General features: G+C 45.3%; 1 protein-coding gene across 3 annotated transcripts; it reads left to right on the plus strand.

Annotated features, from left to right (window-relative positions):
- The first annotated feature begins 1329 nt into the window (after window positions 1-1329).
- Window positions 1330-19145, plus strand: TMEM154 (transmembrane protein 154). 3 transcript variants are annotated; one of them, XR_013950774.1, is made up of 7 exons: window positions 1330-1678; window positions 8314-8640; window positions 9660-9687; window positions 9871-9990; window positions 10476-10634; window positions 12067-12127; window positions 14804-19145. XR_013950774.1 is itself a non-coding variant. In XM_080590762.1 (7 exons), the coding sequence occupies exons 1-7, from the start codon at window positions 1345-1347 to the stop codon at window positions 14817-14819; spliced, it is 972 nt and encodes a 323-aa protein (XP_080446888.1). In that variant the 5' UTR covers window positions 1330-1344; the 3' UTR covers window positions 14820-19145. The 3 variants fall into 3 exon arrangements, 2 of the variants coding, with proteins under 2 accessions (XP_080446888.1, XP_080446889.1); XM_080590762.1 differs by having other exon boundaries at window positions 10476-10561; XM_080590763.1 differs by lacking the exon at window positions 9871-9990 and having other exon boundaries at window positions 10476-10561.
- The last annotated feature ends 2317 nt before the right edge of the window (window positions 19146-21462 follow it).

A 21462-nucleotide genomic window follows, 5' to 3' on the forward strand; every position in this document is an offset into this window, starting at 1 on the left:
ACTGGAAGGGAAAAGAAGAAAGGATGTTGTCTTGTGCATTAAAAATATGAGGTAAAACGGCAGCAAAAAAAAATTTTCCTCTTTTTACTTCCACTCTATCTTATATTTTTGAAAGGGAAGGGTTGAGTGAGTTGGGCTAATTCTACAGAATGGGAGCAAAATAGCCAAATACGCCGAGTATGGTAAACAGAGAGAAAATGTTTGCAGTTCATGTGGCATTAGAAAGACTGAGAGTGGCAAACTTGGGAGAGATGGGGAAGAAATGGGAGAGAGGATAACTTCCTTTATACATTAAATCAATGACATAGATAAAAATCCTGTTAAAAACTATGACTTCACCTACTGCTAATCAGGGCTAAAGAAAAACTTAGGCTGGACAACAGCAATAGTGCTGGGAGCTGATCCTGTACTCATTAAAACAGAAAGAAGTGCTTCTCCTGGCACTGTAGAAGCAGCAACAGTGAGTGCAGTGCTGAAAGTGTGGCAGGAATCGCTCTGCAAAACCCATCATATCCAACCAGATGCTCCCACTTCTCCCAGCATTGCAGTATCCGCACCACGTTTAAGCCGACCAAGCAGTGCCTACCCTGGTAAATTATATTGTCAGCTCTTCAGGACCAGGTTTTGGCTGCTGATACTTTGGGTGTGAAGGAGATCTGGCCCCGGACTGGGAATGCTAGGCACTGCTGCAACGTGGATGAATAATAATTGAAAGCAGCTCTATCAATTACACACTGTTACTAATACTTGGAACTTGTGTAACCTTTCAATGGGAAAATCTTAAACACATGTACGAGCCTTACCTCTAATGCATCTGTCTGGTAAGAGTGTTCATCTACGGCTATGGCACCATACTAAAGAGTGCCTCCCCAAAATAGTTAATCACCCACTCACTGCTGCCAAAGCTCCTCTTTGTCCTCTTGTAGGTGCAGTGTAGTGACTTTGCTTTTTTCCCCACTGTTTTAAGCAGTGGGTAAATGTACATTGCCAATACTAAGCAACCGGTTCCAATTTAGCTAGCTCAGTCATTTGAGCATTTTAAATCTATTAACAAGCTGGTCATTAAATGAATTTCTGACCTATTTCTTCAGTACTCTAGCTAAGAAACTACCTGATGACCTATGGAAATATCAATGTGATAAGAAAAATTATTAGCTGCACAAGCAGAGCAGCAGTTAGTCACTTTGGCAGCTTCCCCCAGCCTGAAGAGAAAGATTCGCCATTGCCAGCTTCCAGTAATTCCCCAGAATCTGGGTTTTGACACAGATTGATGTCTAGGGGAGACACCATGAAGCTGCTTACACAGGCAGCACGCATCTCCTCTTCCTCAGCTTATTACTGGAAATGTTTTTGGCAATTAGGTGGTGCACGGCAGCCAGGAGCGGAGAGGAGGGCGGGAAGCCCACAGGTGCTGGAGCAGTGCTTGAAGAGCAACCTCCTCTCTCTTTTGCAATCCCTGCCTGCTTGACAGGCCCGGACGGCATTACATCACTTCCTAAAAACAATCAAACGGAGCCCATCTCCCGGAGAAATACAACTCAGAGGCACCGGGGGCAGGAAACAGGAAATGTAAATGCTCTGCCGAAGCCCAGAGAGAGCCGCGGAGGCCGAGGCAGCATGCAGGCACCCGGCTGGGTCCCGCTGCTGAGCGCCCTGCTCCTCGCCCGGGAGGGCAACGGTGAGTGGCCGAGCGAACCTCACTGCCATGGGGGGCCCTGGGCACGCTGCTGGCAGGGCTGGCCTGGGGGTGACACCCACAGCTGGCCGTGGGGAGAGGGGACCTGCGGGAACTCGCTCGCTGCTGCTTGTGGCTGCGCTTCTTCCCAGCCGCGGCTTGCCCTTTTCTCTTCTCTTCTCCTCGGATGTAAGCCTGCACCGTGGCGATTGGATCTTACATTGAAGCGTGTGGGGAACTGGTGTCTCTATTCTGGCTCACCAGGTGTTTTGGGTCTAATTTTAATCGTTTCTTGTACCTTCTTAACCCCACACCCACCCTATCAGCCATACGCTATGTCATAGCAAAGCTCAAGACCGAGCTTGCCCTCCACCCAAAAGCCAGCTGCTGATTTCCGCAGTGCTGATGACCCGAAACCTGCTCAATGAAAGAAAACACATTTCTGGAGACAGATATTTGGAAATCTGCCTTGCCAAGCCTTCGGCACCAGGGATCTAGGCGTTTTGAAGGGAAGGACCACGAGGTGGGACAGCTGCTCACAACCGAGTGCTGGAGGCACTTGCTGCAGCCCCCTGCAGAGGGTGGGTTGTGCCGCTCGCCGTTCGTCGCACCGGGACTGCCTGATGCAGGCAGCTGGTTGGGGAAAACCCTCCCTTGGAGGGGCTGACGTGCCCCCCGGCGTCATGCAAATCCCTGCCCAAGTGCCTCGGTACGGACAGAAGCACGTCGCGGCTGCCGGGAGGGAAGGGAGAGCCCTCCGCACAGCAGGGACAGGCACTGCTGCTCGCCGCTACCACTGAGCTTCTATGAAAACTTTAAAAGGCACTGGGGAAATAGGTGGTGGCATTGTGCTGTTGTTGTTGTTTTTTTCCTGAAAACCAGCACTATTCCAGGCTGTAAAACCGGGCTGCAGGCTCCAGGCACGCTGCAGAGCTTATCGCGGTTAGCAATCGTGCTTAGCTGTAAGAATGAGTTAAGCGAGTTGTTACAAAATGGTTTGGTCTTGCCTGCATTAATGCAGCCCTGCTGTGCTACGGACGTGCTAGGAAAATGCGCTCCAAGCTTTGCACGTGCCTCCTGATCAAAGTGACTGGGAGAAGAAAAATCCTGTCGCGAACGGAGCAAAACAGAGGTCCCAGAGAAGCAGAGGGGCAAGACCCCAGCCACGTGGTGTGATGAGGTGCCGGGGAGCTGCCAGCAATTGCTTGCACAATGCATCGAGGTCGCTTGCACTTCCATCACCTCCATGTGCTGGGGTCTGCCCGAGCCCCCAGCCCTCAGAGGGCTGCCATTTCCTGCACAAAGTGCCAGGCAGCTGGGCAAGAGCCTGGCCGGTGTCAGCCCCAGCTGCCCTGAGCGAGCCCTGAGCTGCTGGGGAAAGGTGATGGAGAAGAGGGCGGATCCCTATTCTCCCCCCACAAAGGTGTGCAGGCAGCCCCAGAACATAACTGAGGCTGATGTTGAGGGCAGTTTTTCACTTGGTCTTCTGGGGAAACTGAACTGGAGGGGTTAAAGTTTCTACCGAGATTCCTATATGCTGCAGGTGGGCCAGGAGCACCTTTGCTGTGGCTGGCCTCCCAGGTGCATCCTTCGTGCTGACTGCTTTTTGCTTACAGATCAACAGGGCAGGAGCTTTAGGGGAGCTTTCTTCTTTTTTCCTGCAGTCCCAGACATTGTTGCCTCCCTCAGAGCAGCGTGCTGGAGAAGGGGGCAGAAGCTCCAGGATCCCCACGGTCTCACCTCTGCTGTCTAGAAAGAGCTTTGAAAAAAGTAGGTGATGGGAGTAAGATTAGATCTAGCAGCACATCTAAAGGCAGATGGAAGCCTTTATAAACCATGTTCCCATACCATACTGGAGCCTTGTAAAATCCTCGCCTCGCCGTTTGGATTATGATGAACAGACGGTTTTGTTCCAGCTACACTGCAATTACTCTGGGGCGGCAGCTCTGTGAGCGTGCCTGAGGTCCCAGCACTGGCTCTGGGTGGAAGGGACTTAAGGGTTTGCACAACACCTGCATTGGTGCGTGCCGAGCCTAGAAGTAAATTTAAGGCCCTTCCTATAGCTTGTAACACAGAGCAAGACAAGAAGAAAGGAAGATTTGCTATATATTCTCTCTCCAAAGTGCAGCCCCCTAAAAGCAGATGGGAACCCTTTCTGTCAAACGAATCAATTCTTTGTTTTTATTTACTACTATTCCTCCTTTCCATCCAGACACACTAACTTCTACTGCGTTTATTCAAGTGCTTAGGGGGCATTTCAGGAAATGTCCCTTTTACGTCAGCAAGATTTTATGCTAAATTTCAGTCAGTGACTCCTGCCTGTTGTCCCTCGAGAGACTTCTGTGACTGCAGCCGAGCCTTCAGAGCTGCTGAACTTCTAAGTTTGGGGTCCCACTGAGAGCAGGGAGCGCTGAGAGGTTTGCACCGTGAGTTTCTGGACGCGGTGGAGTTGCACCGGTGCCACGGATGCGAAGCTGGAAGGGCAGAGGTTCAAACAGCTGTAACTAGAAGCATGATTCGGTCTTGAAAACGTTTAGCTCTTGGGGTGATGGATGAGGCTGCGGGCCCACGGTCTGGCTCTGAATGCAGGACCAAATGTGCTGTTTAAAGAGCACTTAGGCGGAATGGGCGCGCAGCAAGGAGAAAGCCATTTCCTTTGCCAAGAAGTGAACCTAAAACCCTCTCTCCCCGCTCCGGGTAATACCTAGACAGCACTCTCTAAGCACCCCTCTTTAACAGGATCCTCTCTGCAGATTAGCCGCCCCGAGACGCTCGCTCAGCCCGTCAGAGCGGCGCGTGGGCCCGGCAGCCAGCCCGCGGGGCTCGAAGCAGCGCTGGCGCGCGGCCTGCTGCAGCACGCGGCCCGGGCAGGCCCCGGCCGACCGCGGCGGGCACGGCACCTCCGCCATGGGCGCCACTCGCGGGGCGAGAGGCGGCACGGGTGCGCCAGGCAGCTGCCGAGGTGAGCCCGCGGGCAGAGAGGAGCCGTAGGAGCGCGCGTGGTGCGGGGCAGGGCACGGAGGAGGAACGTCGGCCTGCTCTGCGGGGCCTTGTAGGCTTTGCTTCTTTTGTCGCCTTCTCCCGAGTCTTCTGCTCGGTGCCTTTTTGAGACTTACAGGAAAGTCCGGAGAAACAAAAAAATCCCAAATTAATAAGCTTGTCTGTTCCATTGACTCAGATCTGGCTTTTCCCATCCTGCTTTCCTCTGCACGTAGGAGCTGTTGTGCAAGCTGAAAAACTCCCTTCGGAGCCTCAGTCTGAGTTCAATGCGAGCCCAGAAGGGAGACCAGGGACTTGCCAGCAGAACCTGGCGTGCTGACTGCGTGCGATTTTTCTTTGCCTCCCATCCAGCCGAAGCCAGAAACCTGTTTGCCTGCTTACTGCATCCAGCAGCTCCTATCACCACCTCTGAGTGCCGCAACGCAAACCTCAGGGGAAGAAAGGCAGCAACAGCAGAAATGCTGCTTGTTTGTTTATTTGCTGCACAGCTGCTGATCCTGGCGTGCAAAACCGCTCAGGATGTTCAGCTCCCTTTGCCTCCCTTGAAAGGCAGGCTTAGAGGCACCTCCAAAACTCATCAGTCACTCAAATGTATTTTTTAAGGAGAAAATTCTGAATAATGCCTCATACCACGGTATCTGCATAGAGTGACATAGCCCGTTTGTCATTCATATAATGAATAATACCTCATACCAACTGTAGTGGAACCTTTTTTGAGCTACTGCTGATGCTTGCTCAAGCATTTGGGCCCCCTGGTGCCCAGATCCTCTTGGTGGTGGGAACACCTTAGCTCCTTGCTCCAGCCTGGTGCTAATGCGGTGGCCAGCTCCCTGTCAGGATGGGCCCCCCCCCTCTCCCTTCTCTTCTTAAATGAGCAAAAAGTGGTGATGCAGGCTGGGACAAAGCTGTGGTGTGCCCTCATCAGCTTCCCTCAAGACGGCGTGCAGAAGGCGCTGGGTGGGGGTGTCAGAACATGGCTAAAAGCACAAGGCTGAGCACAGTAAGAAGTGCTCTGCAAAGTCGAGGAGGTATCTACACAGAGATCAGATCTGTGTCTCTCCGAGCATGAAGAAAGTGCTTGAATAACATCCCACAAACCCTCCAGCTTTCAGGCACTCTCTGACCGTGCTCTAAACCTTGCAACATCCAGCTTTCATTCACCTCATGAGGATGTGCCAAGGCAGCAGGTGAAACACGGGAAATTGGAGCAATATCTTTGCAAGAACCTTGTGCAATTGTCTGCCCGGCTGCTGAAAGACACATTCAAATCTCTCAAAGAAAAGGCCTTAGTAAGAGGAAATACTGCCCAAAGAAGAGATGGTGTTTTGGCCCTGGAATTATGTAAAGCGAGCAAAATTACATGGCAACAAGGTCACTCCTTGTGATTTGACACTTTCTTTGTCTGGAGACTAGAAAAGATAGTTCTATTTCACACAGAGATAACAGATTTGAAATCTGCTTTACAGCTCAAAAATAGTCAAATAAAAAGTAACAGAGACATTGGAAATGTCTCTCTTGGAAATCAAACACAACGTGCGCTGTAGCTGAAAGCCTAGTACTGCATTTAATGAGATGTGACCACTTGTTTTTGCTTTAGAGTCACGTCATGCTTCAGACATTTGGAAAATCCACTTTATCTCTAATAGTAAATGGAAAATAAACTATTTCCCCCACACCCTTTGCACTATTTTTAGCACTGGGCTTGTCATTGCAAACATATCAAATAAGGCAGCTGATGGGTTTCAAGGAGGATGGCTAGAGGAGAAAGAGGAAGCAAGGTCACAGGAATGGTCCTGTGGTACTGCGGTGCAAATATATATGGCCAAAAAATAATAATGGGGAGGTGCTTTCCCTCTCATCCTCTTTGCTGGGATTAATGAGAGCCAGCAGCTCACGCGAGCAGGTCGAGGAGCACACACGTAAGGGGTCACTGCCTGCAAAGGCACTGAAATACTAAGCAGGGAAGAAAGTGACACAGATTACTGACATGAAGCATTTTGCCATTGAAGAGCTAACATTTTTGTTGTCTTATTGCAGTGGAAGAGGCTGGCGACCTTTGTAGTATCAAATATTTTATTAAAGTATTAGGCATTATTTATTGAGTATTAAAATTATTTATGAAGCATTAACATTCTTTCCTAGCTTTCAGGAGAGGGTGAAACAATCAGGTGCCTGTGTGATAAGCGTGGCACAAAGATCCAGATAAATCACTGCTGTCACACTCGAAGCATTGTATTCATTTGAAATCGGGGTTCGTGTCTTGTGAGATGCTCATCTCCTTTCTGAGACAGACCTGGGTGGCGAGGAGGTGCTGCAGAGTGGGTTAAGCAAGAGATAGCGCTCTCACCCCAGTTTTCCTCTCCTGCTCGGTGTCCCTGGGAAGGACAGATTCCTGTCCTTCTGATTTCTCATTTGTAAAATGGAGATGATAACTGCTCATCTCTCAGGGCCATTATGAAGATTAATGTGTTTACTAAAGCATTTAAAATGCTAAGTACTTTCAGATCCAGTCCTGTGAGATTTGAAATGCCAGTGCTGAGGTGCTGAAAACCTGAAGCTCTTGCTAACTTGAGTGGAAACCGCGGCTGCCCAGCGCCTGACAAGAGCAGGGAGAATCATGTCACTGCAGAAGCCATGCAGTCCTGTCCTGTGTTACGGCATAAATGCTGCACCACGGCGGCATCCTGTCTGAAAGGGCAGGTGACACAAAAAGTCACCAGTTAACTTCAAGCAGTTAATTTGCATTTGGAAACCTGTAGGTGTAATTTATTGAGGGACTGATTCCCACGCCCCTGGCTACCACAGGATTTTTGGCAATAGCATGGAATACAGCACAGGCCGCAATTTGCTGTGCTGCCATCAAGCTTCAAATCACATGGCCGTCAACACGGATTTTTAATTGGCATCAAAAAGTCTTGTTTCAGTATCACCAATACAGCCAATTTTAGACAATTGCCTTGCAAAATATACGCTAAATGAAATCAAAACCCGGATCCAGATTCAAAACCTGCAACCTTCACATTTATGAAAAAGAAGCAGCATTGTGTCTTTACCACTGTGAACTGCGTGTGCAGCTGGTACCGTCCCTGTGCTGCTACCTCCTCCAGCCAATGCAGAAGTGAAAGTCAGCAGCGCCTGCAGGCTTCGTGCTTCCTTTTAGACCCGTTCCTCCTTGCTGTGCAGCCAAACAGAGTTAAAGAATCAGAGAAGGGCTCAAAAGGGTAAGGCAAGTGAGCTGGAGGGGCTGGTGAGCCTGGGAGCAGGGTCTCCTCAGGCACAGGCTGAGCATGGAGAGGGACAGCATGCTCAGCAGGGCAGCAGAAGGCTTTTAGGAGAGCGTGAGAGCTGATGTCAACCTGCACGGCAAACACGGCAGCTGCAGGCAGGCAGACCACAGGGGCTGATGTGTCCCCGTGCAAGCCAGCTGAAGAGTCCTGTCACAGTAAGGTTTCGTGACAAACTCCACATCTAATTTGGCATCTGGCGGCCCAGACTTCACACGTGTGTGCGTGTGCATTTGCTGATTGTCTTTTTTTAAGACATCAAATGAAAAATGAGTACTAAATCTGCATGCTTTGACTCTCTAATAACACCAGTAAAACCCACACAATGTTAAGCTGTCCTCCTATGTTTGGCAGGCTCTGAAAACGGCGAGGATGGTTCTGGCTACGGATCACCAGCATTACCCACCGCCACAGTGATACCTTCTCCTGCTGTCACTCCTGCATCCTCTACAACCGTGGGCAGCACCCAGCCAGTACTGGTCTCTACAAGGCCTACTGAAGGCAGCTCTGAAGCGGAAAGTGTTCCAAGCACTGAACTGCATGACAAGAGCGATAATGAGAGCCTAGAGACGGAGGAGCCATCTGTCTTGGTGTACGCTGTCCCCGCTGTGCTGCTGGCCCTGCTGATTTTGCTGGTTATAGCTTTTATAGTAGTCCATAAAAGGAAAAAGTCTAAGCAAGGTAAATTTCTCTTCTTATGCATCAGGAGGATATCTTTAGCACATGCTCGACATCATTCACAAAATGCTGTTTCAAGGACTGGGATGCCCCATTTAGGGTGCTCATCTCTGGTTTTAGCTCCATGTCTCCTAAGCAGAAAAGGAGCAAAGGAGACTCACGCAGCAGTCCCTCAGCAAGAGTTGGTGCTGCTGCTCTGGCTCCTCGCAGTTCCCGTACAGAGAAGGGATGTGGCTGTGCCATGCTGTCCCTGTGCTTGGTCCCCATGCAAGGTAAATTTAGTGCTCCTCCTGCCTGTACTGCCTACAGGGTGAGGCTGCTGGGAGCTGCGATAGAACAAGACTTTTTGAGGGCCGAGGCTTTTCAGTCACTTCAAGAAACCCTGGAGGGGAAGTTGCTTGTCTGAATAATAGCTGTTACACTGCTTTTTTGTTTGCTTTTTTTTTTCTTCTTTCTTTTTTTTTTCCTATCTTCATTTTGTCTTGGGGTTGTAGCTAGCTTTGTACCCCTTTTGGCATCGGGCTAGCTCAGCTTCATTTGCTTAACTGGCACTTAAGCTGCCACGCCAGCCTCTCCCCTTCTCCTCTCCATGAGGAGAGCCCCAGGCAGAGGTGGACTGACCTTGTGCAGGCTGCAGCAAACCTCCCCTGCTTCCAGTAAATGATTTTGTAACAGTCGAGGCCCCTTCTCGGGATGCCACTTTCCTCATTACGTCTGCCCCGCCAGGGAACTGGCTGTCCGTGCGTTCCTGCCCACCGTGGCACTGACATCTACTTGGCTCCCCCCAGGCTGAGCTCATGGTGAGCATCATTTAGTGTGCCGAGGATTAAACGTAACGGGCTGCTCTGGAAATGGCAGGCAAGCAGGGCGGGATGTGCTGCATTTCGTCTAAAAGTGGACGATTACGCCCTTTGAAAACAGAACCTCTTTTAAGTGACCCTATTGAAGGATTTGCCTATAATATAGACAGTGTATATACAAACAGCATAACTATGAACAGCAACTTTTGTTTTCTTTTCCAGATGAGCTGGGAAGTGAAAACGTAAAAAGGTAAAGTTTATGAATATCACTCTTTTAAAAAAATATATATTCTCTTACTCTAATAGGCTTGCTGATTTTTGCCCCCTCCGCTGTCTGGTTTCATGCACCAAACACCGCTAAATTTGCCATTAATCATTGCAGTGAACACCCTCTAGAGGTGGCTAACGTGCAACTTCGGGGTGTATCTTTCAGGCAACAGGCAAAGGAGAGGCAGCGGGATGGGGCGGGCGAGAGCTGCCCCACGGGGACCCATGCAGCATCTGCCCCTGGCCCCGCCAGCCACCACGAGATATGGCCATGCCACGAGCAGAGGTCGGTCCCCGGGCTCACCGCAGGCTGTTGCTGTTCACAATAAGCTTCGTGTCCAACCTCCTCATCTTTCAAGGTTGCCCTATGTGAGGCAGCTGCCCTGGAAGTAATCCTCTGGCTGCTGCAAGAACCTGCTGAGATCTGCGCAGCTCTCCCCCCCGTGATAACTTTTATTGAGCTCCATCTTGCCAATCAACATAACGATATTAAATTGTTTTTTTTTTTGGGGGGGGGGTGCTAAAAACAATTTTTCTACCATGTGATTACAGGAATGATTGGTAAAGAGAAGACTAAATGGAGATATTTAAATACATGTATATTAAATACATGCAGAGTTAGGATGGCTATGACCATTCCTTTTTAAGTGGCTAGTCTGGGGCAGCTTTCCAGAGCGGCCATAAATGCCTGGAATTATGAGGGAGTCATGCACAACTACTGCCTTATATGTTTTCTGATTTAAGCCTTTTGTGTAATGTCTTTTTCTCAAGTCCTATTTTTGAAGAAGACACCCCCTCTGTTATGGAGATAGAAATGGAAGAGCTTGATAAGTGGATGAACAGCATGAACAAAAATGGTACACGGTAACCCCTCTACTCCATCATCCCTCTCTTTCTAGCTGACGTAGATCCCACGCGTAGAAAACCAATGTAAGGCATTTTGTATTTGTGTCACTGATTTTCCTAAAACATTTTTAGTTGTGTTCTTTCCTCTTTACTACAGAAATAGCACAAATGTCAGGGGTAGGATTGTTCAGAGGAGTATTTTAGTTTGTGTGGGAGCTTATTTTTAACATATGAGGGAATATCATAAATGTTTTGAGTTTCCAGTAGACACTTGTTAAAAACAAGTATAGCTCTGAACAGAATTTATATTTTTAAATGCACATTTTAATGCTAGATACTAGTTTCTTTGAAGAATCCAGTCCTTTCAGTCTTCAGACTTTCTACAGTTCTGTGGTCCACCTCGTGCTGTTGCAGAAGAAACAAGTATTTACTCGTAGCTCAGACCACTGTTTACGTAAAATCACTGCCAAGATCTTATCACTGCCCCCCTCCCCTTGTTGTTTCCTTTCCCTCGCTTGCCATCTCTGCTGCACGAAGCACAAGCTGCTCTTTGCTGCTGCTCCCTGACTACGTCCTCCCCAGTGAGTCTGCCAGCAATCAGTACCCGCTGTGCCTACCACCAGAAGCATCTTCAGCTCCCTCTTAGCTACTTCTTTTTCAAGCATCTTATATTTTTCCCTAATTTTCTCCCAGCTGAAAATCCCTAATCTGCATCCTCTTTCAAGGTGGTTCTCCTCCCAAAGCGCAGGTCTTCTGTAAGGGGTGAATTAACTGGGACCTGATCACGAACTGATATGTAACAAGCCGTGCTAACAGCTTCTCACTGGCTAGGAAATGCTGAAACCTTGTTTTTAAATTCCTGGTCCCTCGCCTTCCATCCAAACAGCCCATCTGTCTGACCTCCTAGAGATGTTTTGGTTTTTAGGACATAAAACCCTTTGGAGCATCTCTTCCCATTAGCAAAACTCTCCAGATGACGGGGTTTTGACCTTCTCGGTCTATAATCTCCAGCAGAAAACAAGTTCTAAGAGGCAGTCATGAAATTAAAGCATTAAGTACAACATATAGAGAAACACTGAATTTTTAATTTCTGTGGACAGAAGAGAGCAAACATTTTGCATTATGCTTTTTTCAGTAATGTTTCCTAAACCCCACCCCCAAATTCCCTACTGGACGATGAAACATAGGTGCAGCTGTAAGCTGTGGAGGGCTAACAAACTGTCCTCCCAAGGTAGCTCGTGGGAAACAGTCCTCAAAGGTAGTGTGCTTGTGTATGTGTACACACAACTGAAACATATCTAACAGAGAAGTTACCACAACACCTATCAAAGGGAAGGAGGACTTAAAACACGTAATATTTACACTGCTTGGAACATGCAGATTTTATAGATAAAATGATGCAGAAGGGCAGGTTTACGTACTAGTGTGGCTGCACAAAAAAAAGTTGATGCAATTCTGAAATAAAACAGAGTAACTGCCAAGAGCAACTATCACCTTGTTTCTTATCCTGTTTCAGCTGATTGTGAATGTTTGCCTACTGTGAGAGAAGAAGAAAAAGAATCGATGGCCAACCCGAGGTACTTTTAATTCATTATGTTATTTGAAGAAATATGGTCAAAGTGAGTCATTCCAAAATAATCTCATTTTTTATATACATAATTATAAAAGACTGATTGTGGGGCCTGTTTAGGTTTTAAAGTTTTCTTGTATGAGGACTGATTCCAACTCAAACGTTTTGACACTCCTTAAATTTCAAACTAGTTGCTGCCCGTAAATCGCACCCCTAACTAACCCTGCAGTGGCAAACCAGTGTGAGACAGATGACCGCACTGCACAGACTGAGTTTTCCTCACCGGTCAGACTTTAATCACAGCTTCCTGAAGTGTTTACACCAGCTCCCAGAGCAGCTTCCCGAAAGATTTTCCCAGCGCTGTCCTGCAGCCAGCTCAGGGGCCAGGAGGGATGCAGAGCAGCCATCCCAACAGCTTGCCAGCTTCCAAACAGCTGGGGTGTAAGAGGCTTTTGGGGCACAATGACATCCTCAGCCAAGTTCCTTTCCAGAACATAAACAGTCATTTGGAGAAAAAACACCATAGCCTACCAACTTTAGCAGGCGTTTTAAATACGGTCCTGGTTAAAGTGCTTCTGTGCTGTACTGCCATTCACCCCATCGAGTGGCGGGGACTTGGCTCCTGACCGGCTACGGGTGCCTTTGGGCTACATGCTCCCACGGGTGCCCCACCTGTAAGATGGAGATATCGCCACTTTGAAGCACTGCAGCCAGGCGTAAGCCGTGATTCCAAATGGCAGCCCTGTTTGATAAGGGTGTTTCAGTCAGAGTGAAGGTACGCATGTCAGTAAAGCTTATTTTCTTATATCTGGTGTACTAGGACCAGCTGTGATGCCTCTGAAGGGTAGGAAGGCAAACAAGCCCATGTAGGAAGATGAGATTTCTCTTGCCAACATTCAGAACTGCTCCGACAAAGGACATTATCTGAATACAAAAGGCAAGGTTATTACTGGAAGACCGCTTAGTTTAGGCAAACTTGTTCTCAAATTATGTTAAAAAAAGAGTTAAGATTTTATTTCTGAGAGTTCGGTATGGGAAACATCTCAGTGCCTCACTGAACACAATTGGCTGAGTGTTATTTTCCTTCTTCATGCAAGTTGCTGGGGGGTTCAATTAAGACTTAAATGCTTTCAGCTATGAACTGGCTTAGATAAGATAGCATTTTAAGATAGCATTTTGAAAACATCCGAGGCAAACTGTTGCAATAATGGCATTTTCAGAAGGAAAGTTTTTCCAAAACTACTTCGCAGAGTAAGTGACTTTTTAATATAAAATTTTAAAAAGGTTTTAAGAAAAGAACAATATGGTGCTGAAATATTGATAACTTAATGCTTTATCTTAAAACTACTTTTTCAAAGTTCACTTTACACAAAATGTTGGAATGTGCTTCATTTCAAAGTGAAAATATATTTGAAATGGTGCCATTTTCTGGCAAACAAACAAATGAACAAATTGGTGCCTGTTCATTTCTGTGATCAAACCTTGTCAGACCAAAGAGGACTTTTTCCCCAACCAAACTCTTTGCTGAGTATCGAAGAGAAATACATGCAGATAAACAGATGTTTCTGCACCAATTTTGAGAAAGAAAAGTGAAAAAGCATGAAGCAAAAGAAAAGAAAGCTATTATTCTGGCTAAAACTCTTACAGGCATCAAGGCTGTGGAGTGTTGCACCAGGGGCAAGGCATGACAGCCCTAGCTCCCTCGGAGATGGTGCTCATCTACCCTGAACATAAGCTCACTAAGTAAAACACATCCATGTATACAGATATGTTTTGCGTGTATATAATCTTTTATAAATATATATCAATGTCTTGCATGTGAAACCTAGTGCTGAAATCCCAACCAGGATTCCTGTGCACGCAGGAGCAGGGCAGCAGGTGAGGTGAAGGGGAGGGCAGAGAACAAATCTCTTCTCTGGGGAACTTTTTCTCCCCCAGCAAAGAGAGGCACAACACCTGCCTCTGTAGGGTGCTGAGACGGACGGAGCAAAGCACCCCCTGCCTCACCGCACCCACTGGGTGCCCTCCTGCTTTTTCTGTCTGGAAAAAGGGTGGCTCTTCCCTATAGAGTGATGGTCTGCGTGGGGAACAAATTGTTATTATGGAAAGAAATCCTCTCTGCCCAGCCTGCACCTCAGCTTAGGAAAATAATAAAAAGCCGTGAAAAATATTAAGATTGTGTCCCTTTAAACTTCAGCAGTGGTTTTCAACCCTGCTGTTAGTGCTGATGGAAATCTATCCAGCTGATAACAGAAGTTGCATTTTTCATGTCTGTGTGAACTAAACATTAAGAAAGTGCTAAGGAGCAAGCTATCTAGGCAGAAATCAGAGGGGCAAAAAGAAAATTAATATATTACGAGTCTAGGTTTAATATATATAAGAAAACCACGTAAAACGTTATCCTCAAGTGTGTGAAGAGGGGATTTTATTCCTCAGTCCTTGTCTGGGAGCAGGAGAACGCTCGTGCTGGATAGCCTCCAGCCAACAGAAAAGTGGGATCATCCCTTGCTCACAGGCTGTAGCACCACAGATGGGCTCATCTGGTGTGCTGCACGGCCGACATGCGTTTTCTGTTAACACCTTCTCGTGGGCTGAACAGACACTATTGCGTATTTTTTCTGCTGAGACACAAGCGAACAAGCAGCGTGACACCAGTGTTTTTTTCTCTTCCATGTACACCCAGTGATGGTGAATCATGAAGTCACAGCAGCAGAGAACTGCTTAAAGGGAAGCAGCACACGAGCTGACAGACCCCAGATCCCGGATGAACTGGATTTAAACATGATTCATCTCAAAAGGCTGGAGGAGCAAATGCTTTTGTTGTGCCCTGCTACTTACAATCTTCAGAAAAGAAGCATAAAGAGGAAAAAAATAAAGAGAAAAGCGCTATAGTAGGACTAGGAGGTTGACTTAAATTCCTTCTGTAGTGACATTCATCACCAGTCAAGAGAAACATTTTCCCCACCCCAAAAAAGAGCTGTCCATGTTTCTGCGTAGCTCTCCTTTTCTGCATAGTGCAGCACCTAAGAGCATGTATGCGCTAAATTTGGTGGGCTGTTTGTTCATTCTTTTTGATTTAAACAGCACCCATAATTCTGGATTGCACTGGTTTAGTGTGTTCAAATCAGACTGTTGAGCTCATTTCGATGTCATGTTTACTTTTCAATTTGTTTTTTGGTAATGGTGCACTGATTTGCACAGGACTTCTGCTTAGGGCAGTAAAAGACTAGGACTAGCAGACAGCTGTGAGGACAGGCAGCAGCTGAAGCTGTCCCAAAGGATTTGCCAGGAGGCAGCCTGCAGCCCAGCAAGGGTACAATCCCCCTAGCAAGCATTTTCTTTTTCAAATTAAAGATGCCATAGAAATCAAAAATATTATTTCAATACTGCCTTTGAGTTAACCCACTCCACAGCTCAGCACTGTGCTAGATCTCACCACCCAGCACTTCTTCCTGCGCAGCACTGCTCACCAACATCAACCTGCTTCAGGCACGCTCAGCTTGAAGATGTTTCTCCTCATCAAAATGGGCTGGGAGATTGAACAATTCAGTGCTCGTACCAAACATGTCTGGTAGATAAGCATGCATTATTCCTAACCACTTGGTCAAGGACTTCAGCTGCAAGAAGATTACAGCTTCAGGTTTTGAAGACCGAGCTTGGAATATCTGAAAGACATTGGCTTCTCAACATGCCTGCTCTCCTTTAGTGACACTGGAAAGTCAGACTCCTGAGATACCTCAAGTTGAGAGCACAAATATTGTATTACTCCCATTGATTTTAGGTGGCGAGTCTTACTGATATGGTTTAAATGTGCAACACACGAAACTGGATACTTGTGTGTGCAAAGCTTCCCCTCCACTGTATTGAAAGCTTGCATCTTACGACACCGTAGATCCTTCCATATCACATCCTACCTGTCCTCATATTCTATTTGAATGTAAAACTTCCTGGTCAATAGCTCTTCATTATGCTCAGTTTTCTTTTATTTGCAAATATTTCACTAATATATGTTCATGCCTAGCTTGGTTAAAGAGAGCAAGTGAACAGTACCCCCAGAGCCCTAGGATGACAATTAATGCTCACTAACATCTGACAAATACAGAGGAGGGGTCAACTTTGTGAATAACTGAGAATGTGTCAAACAGAAAAAAGTGTTTACAGCTAACCATTTTCCTGAATGTATTCATCACTGAATATGAATTGACTAGTAATTTCCTCAAAGAGTAAATATTTCCTCATTGTTCAAAGACAATTTATTGCAAATACTGGATTTAATACGGGTGATGCTAAATTAATTTTCCTTGCTTGGATGATTTTTAACTTTGAAAAAATGTTGTAAGAGATAAATGTAAAACATTTTTTTCAAACATTTTCACAAGTTCCTGACAGTAAAATCACTCTCTAGAACACTGATTTACAATAATACAACCACAGGGGAAAAAGGGGAAGACAAATTAAGACAAGTAAAAAAAAATAGAAGTGGATATTTTCCAGGAGCAGCTTTGTTAGCAGTTTCTTCCCAACGGAACTAAGTTGCTACGCTAAGGCTTCCTACAGTTTGCAAAGCAATATTCAGAAGATGTTCAAAAGAATGTTTTCTGTAACTGTTCGTGAGAAAACAATGTGCTTTGAGACCATTACTCATTACTGGTTGTGTGGCTGGCATGCAGTGGTTTGCAACAGCAGCATCCCATGGTGCCTCTTGCCCTACTCCAGCCCACACCACCCCACATCCAGCAAGTGCTGCCTTCTCCAAAAAGCCAGCTGAAGCCCAGCTCGGACAAAGAAACGGGGTCTGTGCCTCTTCCTGTGGTGTTTTTTTTAGTTGACTTCAAAACTTACCCAACCCCTCAAAATGGCATTCTGTGGCATACCAGAACCACAGCATGATGATCCTTCACCCTGTCCTAGCCATGGATCTAGGACAGTGAATAATGCACTACAGTGCATGGAGACTGCTTGAGAACAGACTGTTGTGCATATATTCTGTTGTTGGTTTTGAATTACTATTAATCCCCAATTGGTCAAAATGCTGCACAGTTTCAAGTAATTTTCTTAGACACTTGGTTTCCCTGAAAGATTTAAGTAAAAACTGGAGGGAACACATTTTCTGTAAAGTTATGTTAATAAGCATTAACCCTTGTTCTGAAGTTCATCATTAGCAATTTCTACCTCAAGCTTTAAAATAATTTCTGCCCAGAATTAATCTTGAGGTGACAGCTCTATAAAGAACGAGATTACGCCACTTACCCTTTCTAAAAAGCTTACACCAGGACATGTCTTTCCTTCTTCCAGAACTTTCTAACCATTTCAAAATACAAAATAAGGGCTTGGACACTTCCCTGGCCAATTCTGGATGCAAGTTATCTGCCATTTTTAAAGGCAGCAGATCTAACCTAAAAGTTGCCAAGTTACTATTGAAAAGTTAGGACTTGATTAAATCTTGCCCTCCCTGTGCAAAAGAGACCAGGTGCTGAATGATTTGTATTGCAAGATAGTTATGGATACTTCTAATAGGTCCCCTCAGTACTCTGCAAAAATGATTTTTAGTTTTTCTATTTTCCCTTAACATAGACTTTTATGGCTTTTTTTTTCCTTTCCCTCTGATCTCCTAGTCTTAACAACAGACTCCTCTGGAGGCTGACGTGATAACCCCACTGCCTCTCCAGGCTGCCCATTTCACCCCTCTAGTATCTTTCTTTCATTTCTATGTGGACTTAGGCATTTTCCAAGGCCATCACTCAGCATCCATTCAGGTTACAGCCAAGCATCTCCACAGACCCCAGCAGTTATGGATGAAGCTTCAGCATGGTCACAGCCTTGATTCCTTTCTTCCTCACTCCCATCCAATATTACCCTCTCCTGGATACTAGCCTGCCCATTGCACTTCAGTCTGTTTTATACTTTTCAACTGTTCCTGCTCATTTTCTTCCACATACACTGGTGATCTCTATATTAATAATGTAGGTGGACTAAATTACACTGGATTTAGAAAATTTTGCTCCTGCACTACTACAGCCAAAGGGTTAAAATATTCTAGTTTAGATGTACTAACATTACACCTCCTCTTTGTTCACGTTAATTTTTCCCTAAATGATTTACACAGTCAGGTCCTCTAGCCTACAAAACAAAGAGCAGGACAACCAGGCAGCAGATAGTATGGTAGCAGATTATTTTAATATTGCCATGGACTATATAGGTTATGCCTCTGCTGTAACATCCTAATCATCTGCCTGGTCTAAACAGATCCATCCCACCATCATTTTGCCACGAAGTGATGACTCAAGTTATTATTCCTCTGTAGAAACCAAGGAAAAACACGCAAATAGGAAGTTACTTGCACTACATGCTACTCTACAACATTCAGCAAATGTGATGATTCCTAAATAACTGTTACCTCTTCCCTTATTTTCTTCAAGTACTTGAGCAGTTGTTACCAACATTCCTCAGGACAATTAGATATCTAATTTAGAGTAAGCAATTCTTGTCCTACAGAAAGCAGTAAGCTACAGACCCAAAAGAAGACTTGTTTGAGAACCATATGGATAAAAAGGAGGGTAATTGAGAACTAGCATCCTCCTAGATGTGATGAAATCAATATCTTAAAGAAGGTTTTCAACAAAGTAGAAATAACACCTCCATAACATTACAAATACAGAGTACTGGCATCACCAGCAGTTAATATCACAACAGTCCTGCACTCAAACACATAACCTTCCATTAAACCCACAAAAAGAATGTTGCTTTTGGTTTCTAGGAAGTCATAAGTCATGCATCCCCAGATATCTACTGATTTATGAAATCAAAATAATATTTTCAGTGCCAAATCCAATGGAAGGCTATGAAACACTGTTTACTATGACAGTTTACTTTTTGTGTATGAAATTGCTGTATGTGCAATTGTTTTGTCAAAGAGCTGTTTCAAATGATTTTATAATGTAAATATTTCAAAGTCATAATATCACTTAGATGTATTTAAGAGCATCAGATTTAAAACAACTTTTTCTAATAAAGGTTTATAGTAGTTTTTAGTGCCTACTGTTCTTCTTTTTACCCATAGTCCTGCTAATCCATTCTTGTCAGTAAGTGCTAGTTTTCTAGTTGATGACTTCAAGATTACTCAGTCCATGAAAGCAGATGTACAGAGACATGTGGTATGTAGATACACTATCCTCATCATCAAGTTGAAATATAGGCAAAACGTTAGCCTTTCCAAGTTATGAAAGTGCTTTGAAATTCATGGTACCTGAAGAAACAAAGCTGCTTTGTATTTCACTGTATTTCTGTTGGGCTATTCCAGATTGTCTTAGTAATAGTCAAATTTTCTCTCCAGAGAAGTCGGCAAAGACCCACCACAGCCTTGCCATGGGTGGCCATAGCTGTCTTTTAATGATCAACTGCTTCTGAGGTTATTCCAGTTAAGCACCAAAATGGGAGTGGACAAAGCTGCTAAAACAAATTTAGATAGAGATTTAGAAGAGACTAATAAAGCAGTATGTTGCTTTTCACTTTCATCAGTCACATGACAGAAAGTTTCATTATAGGGGAGCAAAACAGCCTGGATGTGTCAAAGCTCAAGCCACTGGGCCTGCTCTATGACTCAGGCCTCCTCTACAACTCAGGCCTCCTTGTCACCTTTGTCAACATTGACATGAAATGACTACTACCCAACATAGCACTTATCAAGAGCTGTCTCCATAGGATGTCACTTGCCTAGCACCACAGAAGATCAACATACACAACTTTTATATCTGATACAAGTGTTTACAGCTTCATGTAAAGCCATTGCTTTGGCTCTGATCAGCCCAAGACTGTGTTACCTTACAGCCACAGGCACCGGCACCAGCACGCCATTGCTGGTTTCCTCTGTAGAAGCCCTCAAGTGATCAGCCTCCATTTTCTCTCTGTGCTTATCCCAAGTCACCAAGCACAAGGAGCCAAAAACACAAAGTTGCGATGCTACTACTTAAGTCTGCAGTTTAAGAAGCCAACACTAAAGTAAATCACCAGGCACCTTTGCTTCAGGTAAGACCAGACACACTCCCAAGGCTAAATTGAGCTACTTCCAAAGGCTGATATATAAATACTGCCAGTGCAGGTGGCTGCTATTTTGCTCAGGTGAAGGGCAGTTTGAAGGCAGGCTTTGATGTCAATGAAGATAAAGCCTTGATTAGGCATCTGGCTTCTAACTAACTAAAAAGAAAAAAAAAAGGCAGGAAAATATGTTATTAAGCATTTTTTTCATCAAGTTAAGTGTCTTGACACTGCCCATGACTGGTACCTTCTGCTTTGAGGAGCACAACCTCCTACATTAAATCTAGTTTCCATGGGTGTATAGCAAAAAACATCCCTCTTTGGTTCCTGTAGTTGTTATAAAGCATCAGATTTAATTATCTGACTACAAACTTAAGGCAATTACTTAGAAATTCACGCTTATTCTGTAAATTTTATACAATTTTTTCTTATGCAACGGGATTTTAAAAGGGGACTATTTTTACTGTAACAATTCAAACGAAGAAATAGTCATAGTTCTTCCTACTGCATGCCAAAGCTGAGCTCTTCAGCCAGTTTGCTGAAACTCTTTTTAATCCTCATTGTGTTATTCACATGGATGAACTGCTGAATTTCACTAAATAGAAAAATAAGATGAAGAAAGTGAATGCTTTGGGTTTTGTTGATGTAGATAAACTTTTAGGAACTACAGTTACAGATTTCAGAAATAAGCACAAGGATGACAGATTTCTGAAATAAATATGCAATTCAGCATTTTTCAGAAGAAACTCAATGACTTCCCTGAAAGCAGAACAGCATAAAGCATCTAACTCTATGTGTACAATATGCACTCTGAAAGAAAAGTAGAGCTGAAACTAAAACTCAGATCCAAATTATATGGAACGGATTTGAATTTCATGGCACAGACCTCCCCTGTGCTCAGAGACTCAGCCCTGAATATCAAGTGCACGTGGCAATCAGCAGTGCTTAAAATCCAAGTGACACCTTCCTCTCCACTGGAAAGTAAAAGTTGAGAAGTATGTGGTCTTTCATCTTTGCATTGGACCAGGTCATATTCAGCTTTATGGCAGCAGTGGGACGACACTACAAGAAATACTGGATTACCCTTTAATGTAAATGGATGAAGTCCTAGCCCTGTCAAGGTCAGCGTGACTGCTGCCAGCTGTTCAGGAGCCTCTATTTTTGCTTTAGCAATGATTCAACAGGAAGGACTGAAGCCTTTGGTAGACTATCTGCAACACAACTTCCCCCTGCGCTAGGTGTGGTGGCAGGCTGGGTTTGAGAGGTTTCTGCTTCCTTGGCCGCTCGTTCTCAGGCTGGCCTCAGCGT

The sequence above is a fragment of the Anser brachyrhynchus genome (assembly GCF_964034855.1).
Source record: "Anser brachyrhynchus genome assembly, chromosome: 4".
Classification (NCBI taxonomy): Eukaryota; Metazoa; Chordata; class Aves; order Anseriformes; family Anatidae; genus Anser; species Anser brachyrhynchus.

Coding starts and splice junctions, on each gene's coding strand:
- TMEM154 (XM_080590762.1), top strand. CDS start 1,345: ATGTTTTTGGCAATTAGGTGGTGCACGGCAGCCAGGAGCGGAGAGGAG. Junction 9,991..10,475: donor TGGCCATGCCACGAGCAGAG/GTCGGTCCCCGG, acceptor CTTTTTCTCAAG/TCCTATTTTTGAAGAAGACA. Junction 10,562..12,066: donor GAACAGCATGAACAAAAATG/GTACACGGTAAC, acceptor ATCCTGTTTCAG/CTGATTGTGAATGTTTGCCT.